We start from the raw sequence: 21,895 nt of genomic DNA on the forward strand, positions 1-21,895 counted from the left end.
AAAATCAATATTATGGTTAAAACATAAATGGAAAAATAAAGTTAATATTAAAAAAATGATTGATATATTAAAGTCAAAGAAAGATGATAGTCGCATTAATTAACTACTAATCAGTATGCAGCCAAAATAAAGAAACACAAGAAGCAACTCACTTGACAGGCTTGATTGCTTGAGCAAATGCTGCCAGTGCCAACTAAAACTCCAACCTGTAATTACATAATGAGATTTGTTCGAAAGTCTTGGTCACGAGATGTCTCAATTTCGATTAGAAATGATGTTAATAAGTTAATATTGACTTTGAAATAAATAAAAAATTCGAATATACAAGAGGATTTTACTTATACTTGCGGATTATCTATTATACTATTACAGCTGAAACTAACTTGTTCCGAACAATATCTATATAACAAAGCATTACACCTTTAAGAAATTCCTCGACTATCAAACTTGTAAAACATTCTATTGGAGAAGAAAAACTATAAACTCTTGGAAAGCAGCACATGACAAGCTTCTCAATCATCATATGCTACAAGGAATGGGATGACCATAGCCATAAACTCATCGTATGAAAGTCTGGCTGAACCAGTATAACGTTTGTCCTTCTCCTTAAACTTTTCAGTCAGACCCTGAAAATGCAACAAGTAATTAGAATGGTAAAACAAACATGCATGCACACACACATATGAGGAGATACACTTGGTTCTAAGAAGATGAATCCAATGACAATGCTAATTTTTAAGAACTGAGTCAAAATAAATGACGATCTAAAATGCTGCAACGTTTAGATTTTCCCTTGAGTTGAAGGATCATCAGAATTGAGATGGGAGTTGCATGAGGAACTGTAATTCAAGGATAATGAATGCCTCCCTAGTACTCGTTTCCTACCACATACATAATCAAGTCAATGCATATGAATGTAGAAAGTATCTATGTCCTGAATTTTAAGGAAAACCATGAAGCAGGTAAGTTGGACTGGCCTCTATCAATGGAAGGAATTAATAAGAAACGTAAAGGAATAAGTAAAGAAACATGAGACAGGTTCAAAGCTTCAAAAAGCTTGGTGTGTTTTACCTTGATAATTACCCCGCACCTGCACACATTCAAGAGCAGAACATTAGATATATAAATGACATCTTCAAATATAAAAGATGAATTTTCCAAAAAATCAACTTGATTCTCGAAACATTAGAGGATGTTGTTATAGTCATCAAACAATTTTTTGACCAAGAAATCAATTTAGTCCTAATAATCAATTACTTTTGGACCATTTTGAATTTGACATCAAAATGCTACCATCGGATGACCACATTGAGCACATTGATGTTACAATCTCTTAATTTTTAAGGGCCAAAATGGAAGTTTACTCTTTTCAAATGAATTGGAGTATACAATAAGCATATGAAAGGTTCAGATGTCATACTCAACAAAACTATCAAATCCGAGTTCAACCCTCTTAACATTTCCATCACCATACTGGGCAAGCAGCAGCTGTAGAACTGTGCCTGGTATTGCATAGCCAATACCATACAGAGCATCTCTTAGCTCTAGTGGATCAATCTTCCCACTTCTATCTTTATCATATCTCTCAAATATGCCCTACAAATGAAGCGACAAAATCAGAGGAATCATATGGAGTGAAGTTCTATTATGCAATGTAACTCTAACAGTCTAACCTCCTCCTTGATAGAATTAACAAACACAAAAGGCATAGAGCCTATCACTACTATATCCAACATATATGTGTCAGTAACTAGTTATGGTACATGTATGTGACAGGAAAACAAGTGTAATTCAAATTTGATCACCTTTAACACCATAAGTGGACTATCTAATGAAATTTTGAGAAATAGTTAAAACCTAAAAGCTCCATACAGATAATGATAAACTTCAGTTATTTAATATCATTGGTTAGACTTCCTTTAGTAACAAAGTGAAAATGTCTACATTGAATTAAATGTAAGCATACGAAATACTTAACAATCTGGGATTAAATGAAATGATGCAGATATCTATTTATTCATGTAGCATCGCCATATTAACTAGGCACTAAAACTCTCCCTAAGATGTAAGAGATTTTGTAATGTATGAAACACAAAACTAGAGATGTTTACAAACTGAATAAGGGAAGTCTAGAATAATACAGCATATTATAGGCCTTAGGGTTTTTCAAGAATAGATTCTATGAGAAAAATTACACATGAAGCTAATTTTCTATAGTGTGAACCATTTTTTTTTTTTTTTGTTTATGGGAAAAGTGACTTACTCGCCAATGAGCAATGCAATTCCAGATTTCTGCAAATTCCTTTGGCCCTGTGAGAGAAAAAGAAAAAGAAGATAGGGTTTGAGAGTGCAAAGGAAGCAATTATATAGGAGCAATTGAAAATCCCGCATACCAACTCTCGGAGGCTGAGTAGGATCCTTGAAGAGAAACATGAGGAGACGGATAGTTCTAATGTTGAATTTCTGGTATCCAGAAGAAAGAGCCCGCTGCAACTCCGCCTCATCGATGAAGCCGCTTCGATCTGTGTCGGCCATCTGAAAGCTCCTAATGACATCGGGGTGCGTCCCTGGTGGGAAAGCGGAGTAGCCATGTGAAGACGAAGAAGGAGGAGGATACGCAGATGATGGAGCTTGGCCATATGCAGTCCCAGCCCCGTGGTAGGTGGAACCATGATCATAAGCAGTGGCAGCAGCAGCAGTAGCGGTGGTGCCATAGGTGTTGTAGGTTGAAGGTGGCGGAGGAGGAGTAGCGGTGTGAGGGGCATATTGGTAATTTGAAGGAGGAGGAGGAGCAGCAGCGGAAGAAGAAGAAGTGGAATAGGGAGGGTGGTTTTCAGGTAAGGATGGTGCCGAAGGAGCGTAGGGCGAATGGGGATCGTATCTGCCGTAGTTAGACATGGATGTAGAAACCGCGCACAGAATTCACCTCAGTGTAGCTTCTTTCACAAATCATAAACCGACTTTCTTAGCTTCACTTTCCCCTCTCTCCTCGCACACTATTTCTTCTTCATTTCCTCATGCCCACGCGTGCTATACACCATTACACCCAATCAGTCACGGATCAAAAAATTTTAAGAGCAAACATGTGTAGCATACAAAAATAATAATAATTTTTTTTATAAATATATCAAAGTATATACAAAAATAAATAATATAAAAATATTAAATATTAAATAATTTTTTATTTATTTATTATCCATATTGATATACTGATGACTAATAATATAATTATTAATTCATTTTTTTATAAATTAAATATATTATAATAATAATATTAATAAATAAAATTAATCGAAATAATAAATAGATTATCTTCTAATCAATAATAAAAGTGAAACATATTTTTCATGAATTATGTATTATCAATAATATTTTAAGAAAAAAATTATCCAAATTTCTCGTATTCTCTTTATATATTTTATAGATTACTTAATAATTATTTAATTATTTAATAAAAATTAACTTCAAATAATAATAATAGAATAGTTAGTTACTTAGATAAATAAAAATATAAAATATATTATTATTTCAATTGATTTTTACTCCAATTTATATTCGAGAAAGAATTATCAAAATAGATATTTAGTACAAAATTTTTTAATTTACTAATAAATATTAAAATTGAGTAAAAATAAGGATATAAACTTTAATTAAATAAATTTATTAGTTAAATAATTCTACAATGATATTTTATTTTTTATTAATTAAATTGATTTAATATATTTTTATCTTATATTTTTAGATATAAATTATAATTAAATTTTAATATATTAATAGTATAAAATATTTTACATAATTATTTAATTATATCTATTTTTTTAGATGATTATTTATGCAAATACAATATTTAATATAAAAGATAATTATTTTTTATAATAAAATATTATGTAATTGAATGCACATATAAAATTAATTTATACTAACAATATATTAAAATTTAATTTTAAAAATTAAAAAATATATATAAAATAAATATTTTGACAAATTTTAATAAATATTTTTAATATAAAATAAATATAATTTTTCAATAAAAATACATATATATTTGTACATATATTTTTTTATATTTTTTTAAAATATTAATAGGAGTGCTTGCTCATAAAACTTATAAATACATCTGTCCCTGCATTCAATGCCCTTAACTTTCAAAATCATATAATATTTGTGTTTATAAGAAAATAAGATTTCATTAGATATTTAGATTCAAATTGTTTCTATTACATTCATGCTGTAATTGATTGTTGTTACTTATTACTTATTAGATAGTTTAATATATTTAGTTAAATTATTTAATATAATAAGAGTCATTATTTAATTATCATTTTATATGAAAATATTGATACATGGTATAGTCACCTTATATTATATCAGTTGAGTGATATTTGTTAAATCAATTATGCGATGTTTATAAAAAAAATAGTTATTAAATTAGGAAAATATTTTTATAAAATATATATTAAAAATAAATTAAATATTATCACATATATTTTTATATAAATACATAACAATTAATTTAATAGTTAATTTTTTATACATATAATATATTTTTTTACTACTAAATCAATTATTGAAAATGCTATGTGAATAGTAAACACTAAAACCTTACTTTACTACTAAATCAATTATTTTATATATGGTATATAAAGACATCTATTGTTATATTTATTTTTAAATATAAAATATTTTTTATGGATGATCTTCTCATTATTAAAAGAGGAGTACTAAAAGATGAGTAGGTTCTGTGATTTGTAGCTATTAATTAGTTATTATAATATTTTTAATAGTGTGAGATTATATCTAATGATATGGAATTATTCACTTCTTTTTTACTGGTTGAGTGTTTGTTTAGACGTTATTAAGTTGATAAAAAAATATTTTTTTATTGAAAAAATAAATTTTTTATTTTTTAACGTGTTTAGTAAATTTTTGATAGTAAAAGTAAAAGTACTGGAAAAAATATCTTTTTTAAAAAGTTATAATTTATATTTTTTTAAAGATATTTTTTTCTTAAAAAAAGATGTTTTTCACATAATAAATAAACAAAAAAGTGCTTTTATATGATTATATTAAAACATATTTGATAAATTAAAAGATCTTTTTACACGAGATATTTAAACATAAAATTACTTTTACTTTTATATAAGATATTTGGAAAAAAAATAATTTAAAAAATCTTTTTTTTTTTAAAATTCACCCAAACAAATTTTAAATATTGACCAAATTTTAATAAAAGTACTTATCTCTAAACTTTCCCTTATTAAAAATGCATGCTATGTGAATACCAAACACCAAATTTTAATAAAAGTACTTATCTCTACACTTTCCCTTATTAAAAATGCATGCTATGTGAATACCAAACACTAAAACCTTAACTTACTATTAAATCAATTATTTTATATATTTTATATAAAGACATGTATTGTTATATTTATTTACAAAATATATTTTATATAATAAAAATATTATTTATACACTAAAATTAACCATTAAAATAGTCACTAATGTATTTATATATAAATATATATCTAGTTTAATTTATTTTTAATATATATTTATATTTTAATATATATTTTATATTGGTGACTAATTTTAATGGCTAATTTTAGTGTATACGTAGTATAGTTGTTTATATAAATAGGTTTATCGAAATATGCTACGTGTACACCAAAATAAACTACCAGTATAAAATATATACTAAATTACAAATACATATTAAAAATAAATTAAACTACACATATATTTATTTGGCGTACAAATAGCATTTTTGTTGAAAATCAGTGTTGGATTGTTATTACTTAGTAGATATAGTTGAGGAACAAAGCACAGATATGTGGCTTTACCTCTACTCCTCCTCTATTACTAGAACTGCGATTGCTTGTTCAACGCTCCACAACACGCAACATAGATTATTACATCATATCTTATTAACTATTCAAAAATTAAAAACACGAATTTGAGTTAATGATTCTCACGTTCCACCCCACTATATGATTTTGTTGCAACACTTTTCTTCAACTCAACTCAAGCTCAAGAGTCTTCCTTGTGGTTTGTGTTTGTAAATTTGAAATAAGCAAAAGTCCTTCTCCTGATCATGGCTTTCTTAAATGGCAAAAATCTTTTCTTCTTGTTTTTTATATTCCAAGTAAAGGCCTCTTTCATTGCCAGCCATGACCAAGTTCTACTACTCTCCCCACATTCCCATTTTCAATCTTGCTTCTTCACTAAGGACAACAACAACAACAACTACTTCAACAAATTAAACAAACATAAACCAACAACCTTTTCTTCTTCCCATTCATTGCTCAACCCTCAAGCCTTCCTCTCTCTTCCTCACCATGAACATTGGTTCCCCCACTAACGTGCGCCACGTTGCGCATGTCACCTTTGATCGCTTCAATGGATTCTTGGGTTTGCCTGTTGAGTTCGAACCTGAAGTCCCCAGAAGGCCTCCCAGTGCTAGGTACTTTTATCCAGTTTACAATACATTGATGATTCAACATTTGGATTATTGGAGTGGCATTACCCTTGAATAAATATATATTGAAATAAATAAACAACCATGTTAGCCGTGTAGAGAAAATTAGCTATCGAATCAGTCATCTGTATAGAATACACATTGATTCAATAAGACATGTATTTTTCCCAGTTTACAATACTGTCCTTTTGATTCTTTTGGTACATTTGACAGAGTTGATGATTAAACATTCTTGATGATTTATTGTTTGAACTTTGAGGTGGCAGTGCAACGGTTTTTGGAGTTTCAACAGACTCCATGCAGTTATCGTATGACTCAAGAGGAAACAGTGTGCCAACAATTCTGCTGCTGATGCAAAGCCGCTTGTATTCTCAAGGAGGCTTGCAGGTTCATCACCTTTAATTTATTTCTCTCATTTCAACAAAATAAATAAATGTAGTCAAAAGTCAAAACAATGTTTCTATGATTCAGGCTGAGGGGATTTTCAGAATAAATGCAGACAATAGTCAAGAGGAATATGTTAGGGATCAACTCAATTTGGGTGTGGTCCCAGAAACTGTTGATGTTCATTCCTTGGCTGCATTAATTAAGGTACAAAGACAAACATAATAATTTTGCTCTGCTTTCTCTGTTTATGACTTTGTGATTTAGTTTCCATATAGGGAACCTGTTAGATTTTGAGACAGTGATATGATAATTTTGATTGATATTGTTGTAATTTGCAAGGCATGGTTTAGAGAACTTCCAACTGGGATTCTGGATTCATTATCTCAAGATCAAGTGCTGAAATGCCAGACTGAAGATGACTGTGTTGAACTAGTGAGGCATCTGCCTCACACTGAAGCTTCACTCTTGGATTGGGCCATCAATCTCATGGCTGATGTTGCTGAGTATGAACATCTCAATAAGATGAATGCACGCAACATTGCTATGGTTTTTGCTCCCAACATGACTCAGGTTGTTAACCTTTCTAATGTCTTAATTGCATTTGAAACCTTTCCACTATTAACTAACATGAACTGATTAGCAAAATACTGAATTTTGTTCTGGGCTAAGTATTTTTTGCATTACATCTTTGATATACCTCATGCTTATTCATATAATCCTAAAGTGTTTGGTGTTTTCTTTCTTGCAGATGGCAGACCCTATCACTGCATTGATGTATGCAGTTCAAGTGATGAACTTCTTGAAGACACTGATATTAAGGACACTGCGGGAGCGAAGGGATTCCGTGGTAGAACCGTCTCCTAGATCGTATTTAGAACCTTCTAGATCATGTTTGGAGCTTCCTGATGAAAATTTCGACCATACCCCTTTGGAGTCTAGCCAGCAAGATACTGCTGCACAAAATGAAGAAGAGGTTCAGAAAAACTCTGCTTCTGAGGAAATTTTCTTAGAATGTTGCCCTGAATCCCCCAAGAACAAGTTAGAAGCTAAAAATTTGGAATGCTTTTCTGAGAATCAAGTTTCCAATGAGAATTTGTACTGTGATTATCCACCAAAAGGAAACATGAAGAGTAACAAGAGTGGCCAATCAAGTAGTTCAAATGCTAGGAAAGGGTCTAAAAAATCCAAAGGCCAGCTAGCTGTGATCCATGAAAATGTTGAGAAAAAGGGAACTAGGAATTTGAACAGCTCAGATTCAAGATCTGAGCAGATTAAACCCTGGAGGTGAAAGAAGCATAATAGTGTGTGTAAATTTGATTATTTTGACATTGGAATTGTATGTTTATGTCTGTGAAGTTATTGCAAAATTGCTAGGTGTAGTTTGTGAAGTTGTCCCTTTATGTTTTTTCATTGTTTCCTAGTTTGATTAATTTATCTGAGCTCATGCATAACACTATGATCATCACACTAATATTGTAATCAAATCTCATTTTCCTGTGTGTTCTATTTACCTCTGTTCATAATCACCCCCTAAACCACATCAATTCATCTGTCAATGTTGTACTAACTAGGTTCCATGCCAATGTGTGGCTGCTAAAATAGGTTTATCATAACAGTTTAATTGTTATTTACTGATAATGTATTGGTATTTAATTGTGTATATAAGACTCTTAAGTTAGAGAGTAATTGAGTCAAACAATTCTGCTGATATAAAAATATCTGAGTTTTTTTTATATCCTAATATTGTATTCAAAAGAAATCCTTATCATAAACTTTAGTTGCAAATACATGGTAATATGATATGCTACGAGTTTCATTTCAAGTAGAGGCATTTTTTCTTCAGTTGGCCCATACTATAGTGGAAGTAAGATTTATCTCAAACTTTTGATGATGAAAATGACATGAGTCCATGATTGTGATTTGTGAGGTGATAGGTCCACAAAGAAAGTTTATACAAATGTGGTGGTGTTTCATGAAGGTGGGAAATATCACGAGAAAAGAAAACCACACAATGAATGAAAAGGAAAAATGTCGCATTGCAGAATGCTTCTATATATTTCCATGTATGTGCATTATGATGATAAGGTTGCTAAGTATGAGAGCCAACCACTGCACTTTCCTAGAAGGTAGCATAGATAGCATTAGCAGGCATGTATAAAAGTTTTGAAACCGAATATTCCAAGTCCTCTTTCCACCAGCAATGATAATAGTAAATGAAAAAATCACATGCATGAGTGATGCATGAATGTTCTTTGCCCTTCCCCTAATCCCAAAAGCAGCATGTGATTGTTATTGTAGAGTTTAACTACTATCAGTCTAGCACATACAGCAGCAGGGTGATTCCAAATTTAACCTCAATCAGAAATTATTAAGAAATTCTAATGATGAGGTCACATTTGGGATACCATAATACTACTAGAAGTGAGCCAAGTTAAACCAAAATAGTTTAAACTCAAGTTCGGTCACAAAAAATTTACGAAATAGTTTAAATAACATGAACTAATCTATAATTCTATATAAATTATAAAAAAAACTATTAATTTTATATATTATTTATTTATAAATATATATAATTTATGTTTTAGTAATGTTAAGAAGAGAAACAAAAAAGTCACAACTTACCTTATTTAGAATTTATTAATAAATGTTAAATAAAATAAATTATGATTGTATTTGACTAATATTTTTTTGTTACCAAATATTTTTGTTTATGTTTCCTATCAAAATTATATACAAAAAGGATACCACTTTAATAAAGACACTAAAAATGTCTTTTTTAAAGATGTTTATATGTGTCATGTCATGTTATTATTGGACATCTTTATTAAACTAGTTAATAGTTTATTTTTTAATAAACCAGAACAAAATCGGTTTATTATAACAACAATAATAAACCTAATTGTCTGCATTATAATTATTAGACCCGTTTTGATCGGATCGAATTACACAATCTAAATCGAATATCTTTAAATTTTTTGATAAAAAGACAAATATATCTCTAATTTTTTGTTTTGTAGACATTTGAATCCCTAAAAATTTGAAAATACAATTATATCCCTAAAAAAATTGGATTTCTTGTTATTGTTATAAAAAAAATCGGTTTTATTCTAATTTGTTAAGAAATTCAAAAATAACCGATTCATTAATATGTCCAATAATAATGTGGCACGTAAGCGTCTTTACAAAAAGATGTTTTACGCATTTTTATGGAAGTATCCCGCCCATATAAAAATGACTATTATTATTCGAGTCAATTTACGAGCTAATAAGTTGAAGTTATTTAAATTTAAATTTGACACATTTAATATATAAACTTAAATCTAAGCTCAAATTTGACTCACTAACTTACAAACTTAATTTATCAAGCACTTCACAAATTGAGTTTAAATTATCTCATGAGTTGACTTCACTCATTTTCAATTTTAGGTACTAATAAAAATTTTTAGTGGTAAATTTTATAAACATTTAATAATATCTTATACTTGAGAGCTAAGAAGTGAACCAACCACCAATTAGTACTTGAGATATTAATTAACCAAAAACGTAGCTTACAAGGGATAGATATAGATAGATTCATATTTTATTCTTATGAACAAAGATAATTCCATATGAACTAAGATTTGGTGTAGCCTCATCATCATCATCAGCATCCTATCCAAAAAATTCATGGTTCAACTTTAGCCAATTTGCAAACATGATATAGTATGGTAATTAATAAGTGCTGAATCACCACCACCAGTCACATGAAAACAGTGCACACAAGCATGCCACGTTGCCTTCCAACATCCAATGGTGTAAAGCCACTTGTGAACATAAAAAGTGGTTAATTTAATTAATGTGCATATGATTTCGAAGATTGGAGTTGAAGCTGTATATATGTGTACAACTAACTAGTCTTGCCGTTCACATCATTGTACTCTGGACGGCACCAAGAAAGGTTCATAACCTTGCTCATCTACACCCTCACAATTAAACCAAGCAAGAAAGTTTGTGGTCCTAATTAATAAAGGGAATAGCTAGTGTGAATCCTATCGCCTTCAGCATGCACTACTACCTCTCTAAGTCATAGCTTTTTAAAGATTAAGAGTACAAGATTAAAGATTATAATTGCATCTTGCAATTTGTGTATCACATACAACACTACTACTCATGACTTGGTCCTTCAAACAAGATATTACCATGAATGTGTGGAATAAAGGTAACTTTTAATTTGGATGAGGGTATTCATATAACTTTTAAATTCTAAATTCAAAAACTGATTAAATTCTGATGAGTTATTTACTTCATATATATACCAATCACTATTATTCGGTTTAACCTGCCCCACTTGAATACTCGCATAAACTTAAGAATTTGATTCAGCATACAAGTGTATACACATAGCACAAGTAGTAAAGTAAGATAATTCTCATGATGAGACTAAATTACTAGGAACGTTTTGTGGCTACCAAATAGTGACCAAGCTGCATAGCATAACCACCCATTAAATTCCAAGCCAATATAATAGAAGGGTAGCAAAAAAATCAGAACTTGCTACCTATATAATAGCAGCTTCAGCTTTGATTTTTTGTTGGGCATTATCATGCTATTTCCATGCATCTTTTCTCCTTTTTTATATCTCACTCAACCACCTAAACAAAAGTTGAGTTACCCTTAGCTTCATTCCCTCTACTATACTCTATCTTATTTTGTGGTATTCAGAAACCAATTAAGCATAAAACTAGTGTGTGATTATAGGCATTAGGCCATGGCAGCTTGTGGGAGCCTTCAGCATATATTTGAGAATAAGCTGTTACCAGAAAATCCAACACTGATTGAATCCCTTTCATGGAACCAAATCAAACCAGTAGTAGTGAATCCCTTAGAGCATCAACAGCACTCTTTCACTGAGATATTTGGTGAACTCCATTTCAAGGAGACTACTCTAATATCATCGTCATCAAATTACACAAAGCTAAACCAGAATAACAGTGAAGATTTTGGTGAATCAAGGAACAACAAAAGCAGGAGGCACAAGAGCAGTGACAGCTTTTCATCTTGGAGTTCTGAAAGCTTGCAGCTTTGCACTGAAGGCCTTGGCTTTGAGAGCTCATATGATGTTGAAGACATGATGAAGAGTCATGAGAGTGGTGAGAAAGAGTGTGTGGAAAACCATGCAGCAGCACAAGTTTCAGAAGAATATAATGATTGCTATGGTGGTGGCGGTGGGGAACATTGGAGGAGGTCATCAAGGATGAGTAGTGGTGGAGGGAACTCTTACCCTCCTCCAATTTCAAGCATAGGGAGGAGTGGGAAGCCTGGGGTTTTGTTCAGATCATTCAGGAGTAATGGCAGGTTTGTCTTGGAAGAGATACGGGTACCATCACAGGAGTTCTTACATGCTTCTAGAGAGGATGGAAGGTTGAAGCTCCATTTTATTCATCCTGATGATGATGATGATGATGATGAGTTTCTAGAAGAAGAAGAAGAAGAAGATGATGTTGATGAAGAACAAGAAGAAGAAGAGGAGTAGTGAGCAGAAACAAGGGAAATTAAAAGAAAATGATGGTTGTGTAAGTGTGAATAATGATCATCATAATGCATGTAAATGAAGAATTAAGAACATATATGAATGCATATGCTTGTTAATTATATAATAGTAGCTAGTATCTTTAGTTTCTTATTCATGGGAAATGGGAAAAAGAATTATCCTTTTTATGCAAGTTTTGGTACCCTGCAATATGAGATCATGTATAATTTTCTGGTTTATTTTGTAGTAAAAAGTTAATTAAAGAACTGCCTCTGACATACATATGTACCAAAAGAGGACCTCAAGTGTAAACTTTAATGATTGGCTTAAATCTAATTAAGTCTCTAACTATATTCCTTCAATCTTGCCATTCATTCTGACCATTTCAGAATTTTTAATGCTTCTAGAAGGAAATAAGTATGCATAACATTTGAAATAATGTTATGCTTACAATATTTCTTCAATTTTGTGAACAAAGTCAGATATGATACATTGATACCTAACTTCCTCTACCCAAATTCACGTCATACATGATATATATAGTTGCTTTAATTTATAAATAAATTTAGCTAAAAAGGGAAAACTAACTACTTTTACCGATGAAGAAGGTAGACTGGCATGTTCCATTAATTAATTGTCGTATAATGAGATAATATTTAGGGAAAATTCCACTCCCCTCTCCTGTGAGATGTTAAAATGACACTTCTCTCCCCTCTATTTTATAAATGTACATTTTCCTCCCTTCTAACTTTTAAAAAACCTCCTCTTTAATCCATTTTAAACTTTTTGTATTAACTTTATCCATTTTTTAGGAAAAAATAAATTATTTTTTAAAAAAAATCCATTAACAAAATTTTATTTTTTATCATTAAATTTTACTTACTAAAATACCTTTTAATAAATTATTTTTTATTGATTGAATTGTATTTTTATTAAAATAATTTTTAAAAAATTAATAATTAAATTATTTTTTTTTCTAAGATATCTATCCTTCAATAATTTTTTAATTATTAAATTATAATTTTACCAAAATTTTTATGAACAATTACTTTTATATTTTACTATTAATTTTTTGATATCAATATATATTATTTTAACATTAAATAAAAAATTTTACCACTGTTAATATATATAACAATTAATATATATTGATATTGAAAAATAATCTTACTAAAATTTTTTATTTAATGTTAAAATAATATATATAGATATCGAAAAATTAATAGTAAAATATAAAAAAATCGTTAACGAAAATTTTGGTAAAATTATAATTTAATAATTAAAAAGTTATTGAAGGATATTTTAGGAAAAAATAATATAATTATTAAATTTTTTAAAAAATACAATTTAATCAATAAAAAATAATTTATTAAAAAATATTTTAGTAAAAAAATATAATAATAAAAAATAAAAATTTTTTTAATGGGTATTTTTTTAAAAAATAATTTATTTTTTTCTTAAAAAATGGATAAAGTTAACATTAGTTAACACAAAAAGTTTTAAATAGATTAAAGAGGAGATTTTTTAAAAGTTAGAAGGGAGGGGAATGTACATTTATAAAATAGAGGAGAGGGGAGTGTCATTTTAACATCTTGCAGGGGAGGGGAGTAGAATTTTCCCTAATATTTAATTTATTCCTTGAACTTACATGCGAATCTCAATTTAGTTCCTGATATTTCAATTGCTTCTGTTTAGTCTCCAAATTTTGTGAACATAACTTAAGTTAGTCCTTGAAACAATTTTTAACATACAAAGATTAACAGAACACTGTCATGAACAACCGGATGTCACACTAAACTTTGTAAAATGATGTGGTTTTAGTTTTGGCATTCAAATAACCCAAAAACAACATTGTAAATGGTGTTTATTAAAATTTTACCTAACAAAATAAGTAATACGATGCCGTTTTTGAGCTATTTAAATGGCAAAAATCAAATCATTTTTCAAGTTTTAACGTGACATCTGATGGTCTATAACAGTGCTCCATTAACGTTTTTATATTAAAAATCTTCTCGAGGACTAATATGAGGCACGTTTATAAATTTTAAGGACTAAATAGAGGTAATTGAAACCTCAGAGATTAAATTGATACTCGCATGTAAATTCACGGACCAAATTAAGTATTATCTCATAATTAATTAATATAATTTTAGGGTAAATAATATAAACAAACTAAATGATTTTCATATTACACCAATAATATCCTAAAATAAAATAGTTTATATGCATGTTTTGAATGTTTTTATATTAATTAAATTTGATAGATTCGATTTATTATTGGTACAATATACACATGCTAAATTGAATCCAATTGATTCGATTTACTATTAAAAAGTGTAAATTAAATTTAATTGATTCGATTTATATAAAAACATTTAAGACATGTATGTAAATTATTTTATTTTAAGACATTGATATAATATTAAAGATTATTTAATTTATTTATGTTATTTAATCTAATTATTTTTTCTTATAGAAAAACCAAAATAGAACGAAAGTAGATATCGAACAGATAATTTAGAATCCAGAAGACGAGAACCCGAAACGGCAATTGCAATACGAATATACGATTGTGAAAGGGATAACAGTATAACACATGCAAACAAATATATTTTAGGAAAAAAGAAATAAAAGAAAAAAGAATAGCAAGTTGGGAGCATGTAATATATATGTGATGTATATTTCATAGAGCACCTTTTACAAGAATAATATCATCATATTTGGCGTTAATAGTTAATACCACATCCTTGCAGCACAAAATTTAAGGAACCCACTTATGACATCGCATACCTTTTCTTTATGGATAAAATGTAGGAGGAATATATATCAGAAAGGAATAATTTACTTATAAAATTAATAATAGAATAATATTAGGGACTTAATTTTTTTAACTAATATTAATTTATTTTTTAAAATTATTTTATTTATTTTAAATTTTAGTTTTTAAATTATAAAATTTTAATTCTAAATTTTAAATTATATTTTTAAAATAAAATTAATTAATGATGATTAACAAAAAATTACTTCTCCTAGTTTTTCTTAATAACAATAGATTTATTCACTCATTTTATATTATCTCTACTAAACAAATTAATAACTCATCGTATCAGTATTATTAAGAGAAAAACTTTTAAATGCCTTGGTAATTACTTCAAAAAATAATAACAAGGTCTTTAATAAAAAATATTATTTTTAGTTTTTAATTTTTTTTGTGAGATTGATTAATTTTTTATTAATAATTTTTTTGTATTAATAAAATAATATCTACATGACATATTAAATTATTAATTTATTCGTTAAGAACGAATTAGAATTAACAAATTCTTATTTGTTAGGAATTTTATTGTCTTTTAGGAGTAATTGTTAAAGTCGTTTAGTATTTTTTATTGTTTGTTATTTTTTTTCAATTACATTGGTTAAATTTATTATGTAAAACTAAAAAAAATATTAATAATTTTTAAATTATTTTTATTTATAAAAATTAAATAAATAATATATTAATAATTAATGTATCACATAAACATATTTTTTAAAGAGATCATTGACAAAAAAATTAATTAATCCCACAAAATTAAATATCAAAAATTAAAATATAATTTTTTTTAAAAAATCTCATAGTCTTTCAAAAAAATTATTCATATAGGTATTTACCCTATTATTAATGAATTTGATACAACTCTACTCGTAATTAATAAATATGATTATGACATTGTTTAATTTTGGTGTGACTCCACGAATAAATCATACTTTAATTTATCGGATAATAATAATTGTTCATACCATGGCCCAATAGTAAAGGCCCAGGTCCAAACGAAGGGCCTGATCCAAATGATTGAGCCTCACCCAGCACCGATCTTTGTCTTACGAAGTCGGTCATCACCACGACTTGCTCCAAAGAAGTCGGGACGAAAGTTAGCTGGCAGATAAGCACTCATTCAAATGAGTAACTGCCCCTAAAATCTCTCTACTCACTTCCAAGAACCATATCTCAACTTCCCTAAGATAAAGGGACGGTTATCCACCTTAAAAGGTGGAACTACTTCAGCAGTGGTTATTGGTTCACCACTATAAATACACTGACACCCCTCAGGTATCTCTAAGTTCCAATACATTCTAAACCTGCTTAATCCTTTGTTGACTTAGGCATCGAAGTGTCTTTGCAGGTACCACCCCCATTCTTTCACACACGCAAGTCGGACGGAGGCCCCCAAGGTGCAGACCCACTCGAAGGCCTCCTCTTTCAAGCGATTGGGTCAACCAACACCATCCAATCCATTAATCTCCGGTTACCCACCGTAACATTGGCGCCGTTGCCGGGGAACCAAGAGATCAACCAGTGATGGCGGACAGATCCCTCGAAGAGGGTCATGTGGAGTCAGATTCTGAACAAGAGCTCTGGACACAGGTAATAATGATGCAGACTTGACCCTCCACCATGGAACCAATGATCAACACTCCGGAGCAAAAAACCCGAAGGTGAATTCTTCAGAAGGGCGCAAATCAGAGAAAGAGGGACCCTCCCATGCAACTGAACTCATGGAATTAGTCCACAGTCGCCTGGAACAGTTAGAACAAGAACGGGAGCGACAAAAGGAGACTGAAAAGAACCTAAAAAGGAGATGGAACGACGAAAAGAGTTAGAAAGAAAACTCTTAAAGTTAGAATCCTCCCTCAAAGGTCGGAACTCCCGTGACGAGCAAGAAGAACCGCCCCTAGGAGGGGAGGATCTTTTCAGTGAGGACATAATGAGGGCAAAAGTTCCGAGGAACTTCAAAAGCCCCGATATGGACCTCTACGATGGAACCACGGATCCGAGGCATCACTTAAGCAATTTCAAAAGTCGGATGTACCTAGCTGATGCTTCCGACGCTACGCGATGCAAAGCTTTCCCGACTACTCTATCGAAAGCAGCGATGAAGTGGTTCGACAGCCTCCCCCCGAGGTCGATCACCAGTTTTGAAGACCTCTCAAGGAAGTTTTTGATGAGGTTCTCTATCCAGAAAGACAAAGTGAAACATGCACCGAGCCTCCTGGGAATAAAACAGGAGGTCGGAGAATCCTTACGAGCCTATATGGAAAGGTTCAACAAAGCATGTTTAGAGATTGAAAACCTGCCCACAGAGGCAGTCATAATAGGGTTAGTCAATGGACTTAGAGAAGGTCCCTTCTCACAGTCCATATCTAAAAGACACCCCGTCTCTCTAAGTGATGTACAGGAAAGAGCTGAAAAATACATCAATATGGAGGAAAATGCTAAGCTGAGAGACCCGAGTTGGCGACCTGGGCACCCTCCCTCAACAAAAGAGAGGGAGAGGGAAACCAAGAAAAAGGAAGAACTCGGTCTCGAGAGGCCAAGAAAATACCACTCTTATACTCCTCTGAAAGTTTCTATAGTGGATGTATACAGAGAGATTTGTAATACTGAAAGGCTGCCGCCCCCTAGACCCATTAAAAGTAAAAAAGGGGGGAGCCGCAGCGACTACTGTGAGTACCATAAAATATACGGTCACTCCACAAATGACTGTTACGACCTTAGGAATGTGATAGAAAAGCTGGCTAGAGAGGGTCGGTTTGACAGATATCTCATAGAAAGGTCGGATGGTCACGGAAAAAGGAAGCGAGATGATATAGATAGAAGAGACCCACCACCACAGACTACGGAGAGACATATACATATGATCTCAGGAGGGTTTGCAGGAGGGGGCCTCACTAAGTCCTCTCGCAAGAGACATCTCAAGCGAGTCTAACAGGTCAGAGGTGAATCCGCCGACCTCCCCACCATTTCATTCACCAAAGAAGATGGGCAAGGAATAATCCCTGGACATGATGATCCAGTGGTAATAACTATGATCCTAGCAAATGCCCATCTCTACAGAACCCTAGTAGACCAAGGAAGCTCGGCGGACATCTGATGATTGCATTTTTGACGATTTAGAATTTCTCAAATAAAATCTCGTCGAAGTATAGTTTCTAAACCAAGCAATAATCCTTTCATACAAAAGGTTGTTTGTCACTAAAACAAACCCCTAAATTTATAAACCGAAGTATTCAAACCTCGGGTCGTTCTCCCTAGGAATTGTAATGAAGTGTTTTGTTATTGGTTGAGTTATTTTTGGGATTTTGATAAGAGGCATGAAAGATAATGGCAAGAAAGTAAACTAACAACTATAAAAGGCTCTTGGCAAGGTATGAAAATTAGAAGTCCTATCCTAGTTATCCTCCTCAATTGTGATGAGAATTGTTCATTGCTACCACTTAGTTAACCCTTACTAAATAAAGGAAAGTTAAGTGGATGAATTGACTTGAGCCACAAGTCCAAGCCAACTCCCAAGGAAAGACTAGCTTTAGTGCACTCCAAACCAATTAGCAATCTCTCCAATTATCAATCAACAAAGGAATTAGATAACTCAAGAGTCACTAATTACTCTACCTAGGCCAAGAGGAACAAAATCTATACCATATCTAGAAGAGGCATTTCAACAAACACATAAAAGGCAATAAAAGTAAACAACATAAATTGCAAGAATTAAAGAAAGATCTAACTACGAAGGCAAGAGATCAACAATAGAAAAGTAAAGAAGAACAATTATTATGAATTACCTCTTATTGAATTGAAAGAAAATGGAAGGAACAATACTAGATCTACAACAAAATACAAGAACAACATAAAGGAAATCACAACAAAAGAATGGAAGAATAATGAATCTAACAACAAGGAATTGAGATGTAGAAGTAGAAGAAAGCAAAGATTAAAACCTAGATCTAAGAACTAATCCTAATCCTAATCCTAATTCTAGAGAGAAGTGAGAGCTTCTCTCTCTAGAAACTAATTCTAACTACTAAACTAAACTAATGGTAACTAACATGTGTTTCCCTCTTCATTCCTTGGGTTAAATAGCATCAGAAATGAGTTGGATTGGGCCCACAAGGCTTTAGAATTCACTGGCCACGTTTTGCTTTAAGTGAACCAGGTGGCAGCAACGGCGCGTGCGCGTACTATGCTCGTGCGCGCCACCATACGTGTAGCAACTATGGTAAATCTTATATCGTTTCAAAGCCCCGGATGTTAGCTTTCTAACCCAACTAGAACCGCATCATTTGGATCTCTGTAGCTCAAGTTATGGTCATTTAAGTGCGAAGAGGTTGGCTTGACAGCTTTCCGGTTCTTTCATTTCTTCATAAGTTCTCCAACTTTTCATGCTTCTTTCTTCATTCTCTTGATCCAATCTTTGCCTCCTAAACCTTAAATCACTTAACAAACATATCAAGGCATCTAATGGAATCAAGGTGAATTAGATTTAGCTATTTTAAGACCTAAAAAGCATGTTTTCACTCTTAAGCACAATTAAGGGAGAAGTTATAAAACCATGCTATTTCATTGAATAAATGTGGGCAAAAGGTCATAAAATCCCTTAAATCAAGCACAAGATAAACCCTACAAATGGGGTTTATCAACATCCTTTTTAAGCCCACTTTTGACAAACTAGGGTTGGATGAGAAAGAACTAAGAGCCTACCCCGACACCTTATACGGGTTGGGTGACACGCCAATAAAGCCACTAGGATTTTTACCCCTCCACACCACTTTTGGAAAGGGGAAAAAATCAAAGACTCTGAGTATAGACTTCATAGTCATCGATGTGGGGTCAGCATATAACGCTTTAATCGGCAGAGCTACTCTTAATCGACTCGGAGCAGTGGTATCCACTCCCCACCTTTGCATGAAATTCCCGACTTCAGCAGGGATAGCAACGGTAAGGGGAGATCAAAAGTTGGCAAGGAAATGCTACAATGAAAGCCTAAACCTGAGAGGAAAAGGCAAAGAAGTTAACACAATAGAACTCGGTGGCGCAAGGGCTAGAGAAGAGCTGCGACCACAACCGGGAGGAAAAACCAAGGAGATACAGGTCTGTAAAGAGGAAGGAAAAAAATACTCACATAGGAGCCAACCTAGGGGAAACCCTAAAACAAGGATTGATTAAGCTCCTAAGAGAAAACTCCGACCTCTTTGCTTGGAAGGCTTCCGATATGCCTGGGATAGACCCCGAGCTCATGTCCCACAAACTCTCGGTCTACCCGGGGTCCCGACCTGTACAACAAAGAAGACGCAAGCTCGGCCCAGAACGAGCCCTAGTAGTAGAAGAACAAGTACAGGCGCTCCTAGAAGCTGGCTTCATCAGAGAAGTCAAGTACCCAACATGGCTAGCCAATGTTGTACTAGTCAAAAAACAAAATGGCAAATGGAGAATGTGTGTCGACTATACCGACTTGAATAAGGCATGTCCCAAGGACCCTTATCCACTGCTAAGTGTTGATACTCTAGTAGACTCCAGCTCGGGGTATCAACACTTGTCGTTCATGGACGCCTACTCGGGGTATAATCAAATCCCGATGTATGAGCCAGATCAGGAGAAGACATCATTCATCACACCCAGAGCTAATTTCTGCTACGTGGTCATGCCATTTGGATTGAAAAATGCAGGGGCCACATATCAAAGGTTGATGAATAAGGTGTTCGCCTCTCACCTTGGGGGCCTAATGGAAGTATACGTCGACGACATGTTGGTAAAGACCAAGAAGAAAGTCGACCTCTTGTCAGACCTTTCACAAGTCTTTGACACCATAAGGTTGCACGGGATGAGACTAAATCCCGCAAAGTGCGCCTTCGCGGTGGAAGCAGGGAAATTTCTAGGGTTTATGCTAACACAAAGAGGGATCGAAGCCAATCCCGATAAGTGTAGAGCTATCCTGGAAATGAAAAGCCCAACTTGTTTGAGAGAGGTCCAGCAGCTGAATGGCCGACTTACAGCCCTCTCCAGATTTTTGGCAGGATCAGCACTAAAATCCCTTCCACTGTTCTCTTTATTGAGAAAGGGATGTCAGTTCGAATGGACCCCTGAATGCGAGGAGGCGTTTCAGGAGTTCAAAAAGTTCTTAAACCAACCTCCTATTCTGACCCGACCTGTAGCTGGAAAAGACCTCGTCCTATACTTATCTGTAGCAGACAAGGCTGTCTCATCAGCCCTGATAAGAGAAGACGAGGTCGGCCAACATCCAGTATATTTCATCAGTAAAGTTCTACAAGGCCCTGAGCTAAGGTACCACAAACTAGAGAAGTTTGCCTACTCCTTAGTAGTAGCCTCACGAAGGCTACGACCTTACTTTCAAGCTCACACAATAAGAGTCCGTACGAACCAACCCATGAAGCAAATCCTCCAAAAGATGGATGTTGCAGGAAGAATGGTTCAATGGGCAATAGAGCTCTCCGAGTTCGACTTAAGATATGAAACTCGGACGGCGATTAAAGCCCAATGCCTCGCCGACTTTATTGCAGAATACGCAGGGGATCAGGAGAAAAAACCAACTACATGGGAACTCTATGTAGATGGATCCTCCAACAAAACAGGAAGCGGTGCAGGCATAATATTGGTAGATGAAAGAGGAACCCAGATAGAGGTTTCCCTAAAATTTGAATTCCCAGCTTCAAATAATCAGGCAGAGTATGAAGCCTTGATTGCTGGATTG

General features: G+C 32.5%; 3 protein-coding genes across 4 annotated transcripts; 2 read left to right on the forward strand and 1 right to left on the reverse strand.

The window, feature by feature from the left end:
• Positions 1–259: 259 nt before the first annotated feature.
• On the reverse strand, positions 260–3,102 carry LOC112706918 (probable calcium-binding protein CML48). Its single transcript, XM_025758441.3, has 5 exons — positions 2,394–3,102; positions 2,264–2,310; positions 1,421–1,596; positions 1,072–1,090; positions 260–626 (listed from the first exon to the last, which is right to left on the reverse strand). The coding sequence occupies exons 1-5, from the start codon at positions 2,896–2,898 to the stop codon at positions 513–515; spliced, it is 861 nt and encodes a 286-aa protein (XP_025614226.1). The 5' UTR covers positions 2,899–3,102; the 3' UTR covers positions 260–512.
• A 2,674-nt stretch (positions 3,103–5,776) lies between these two features.
• LOC112706919 (rho GTPase-activating protein 5) lies at positions 5,777–8,368 on the forward strand. 2 transcript variants are annotated; one of them, XM_025758444.3, is made up of 5 exons: positions 5,777–6,460; positions 6,689–6,862; positions 6,947–7,066; positions 7,202–7,432; positions 7,611–8,368. In XM_025758444.3, exons 2-5 carry the CDS (start codon positions 6,773–6,775, stop codon positions 8,148–8,150), a joined length of 981 nt encoding a protein of 326 aa, XP_025614229.1. In that variant the 5' UTR covers positions 5,777–6,460; positions 6,689–6,772; the 3' UTR covers positions 8,151–8,368. The 2 variants fall into 2 exon arrangements, with proteins under 2 accessions (XP_025614229.1, XP_025614228.1); XM_025758443.3 differs by having other exon boundaries at positions 5,780–6,460; positions 6,742–6,862.
• A 2,401-nt stretch (positions 8,369–10,769) lies between these two features.
• On the forward strand, positions 10,770–12,637 carry LOC112706920 (protein FAF-like, chloroplastic). Its single transcript, XM_025758445.3, has one exon. It carries the CDS (start codon positions 11,610–11,612, stop codon positions 12,372–12,374), a length of 765 nt encoding a protein of 254 aa, XP_025614230.1. The 5' UTR covers positions 10,770–11,609; the 3' UTR covers positions 12,375–12,637.
• The last annotated feature ends 9,258 nt before the right edge of the window (positions 12,638–21,895 follow it).

This window comes from Arachis hypogaea, chromosome 8 (genome assembly GCF_003086295.3).
Source record: "Arachis hypogaea cultivar Tifrunner chromosome 8, arahy.Tifrunner.gnm2.J5K5, whole genome shotgun sequence".
Taxonomy (NCBI): domain Eukaryota; kingdom Viridiplantae; phylum Streptophyta; class Magnoliopsida; order Fabales; family Fabaceae; genus Arachis; species Arachis hypogaea.

What these genes read in the sequence shown, in the direction of transcription:
- LOC112706920 (XM_025758445.3), top strand. Translation starts at nt 11,610, where the DNA reads ATGGCAGCTTGTGGGAGCCTTCAGCATATATTTGAGAATAAGCTGTTA.
- LOC112706919 (XM_025758443.3), top strand. Translation starts at nt 6,336, where the DNA reads ATGAACATTGGTTCCCCCACTAACGTGCGCCACGTTGCGCATGTCACC. An exon ending in ATTCTCAAGGAGGCTTGCAG is followed by an intron (nt 6,863 to 6,946) that starts GTTCATCACCTT and finishes TCTATGATTCAG; the next exon opens with GCTGAGGGGATTTTCAGAAT. An exon ending in CCTTGGCTGCATTAATTAAG is followed by an intron (nt 7,067 to 7,201) that starts GTACAAAGACAA and finishes GTAATTTGCAAG; the next exon opens with GCATGGTTTAGAGAACTTCC.
- LOC112706918 (XM_025758441.3), bottom strand. Translation starts at nt 2,898, where the DNA reads ATGTCTAACTACGGCAGATACGATCCCCATTCGCCCTACGCTCCTTCG. An exon ending in TACTCAGCCTCCGAGAGTTG is followed by an intron (nt 2,311 to 2,393) that starts GTATGCGGGATT and finishes TTTCTCTCACAG; the next exon opens with GGCCAAAGGAATTTGCAGAA. An exon ending in ATTGCATTGCTCATTGGCGA is followed by an intron (nt 1,597 to 2,263) that starts GTAAGTCACTTT and finishes CTTCATTTGTAG; the next exon opens with GGCATATTTGAGAGATATGA.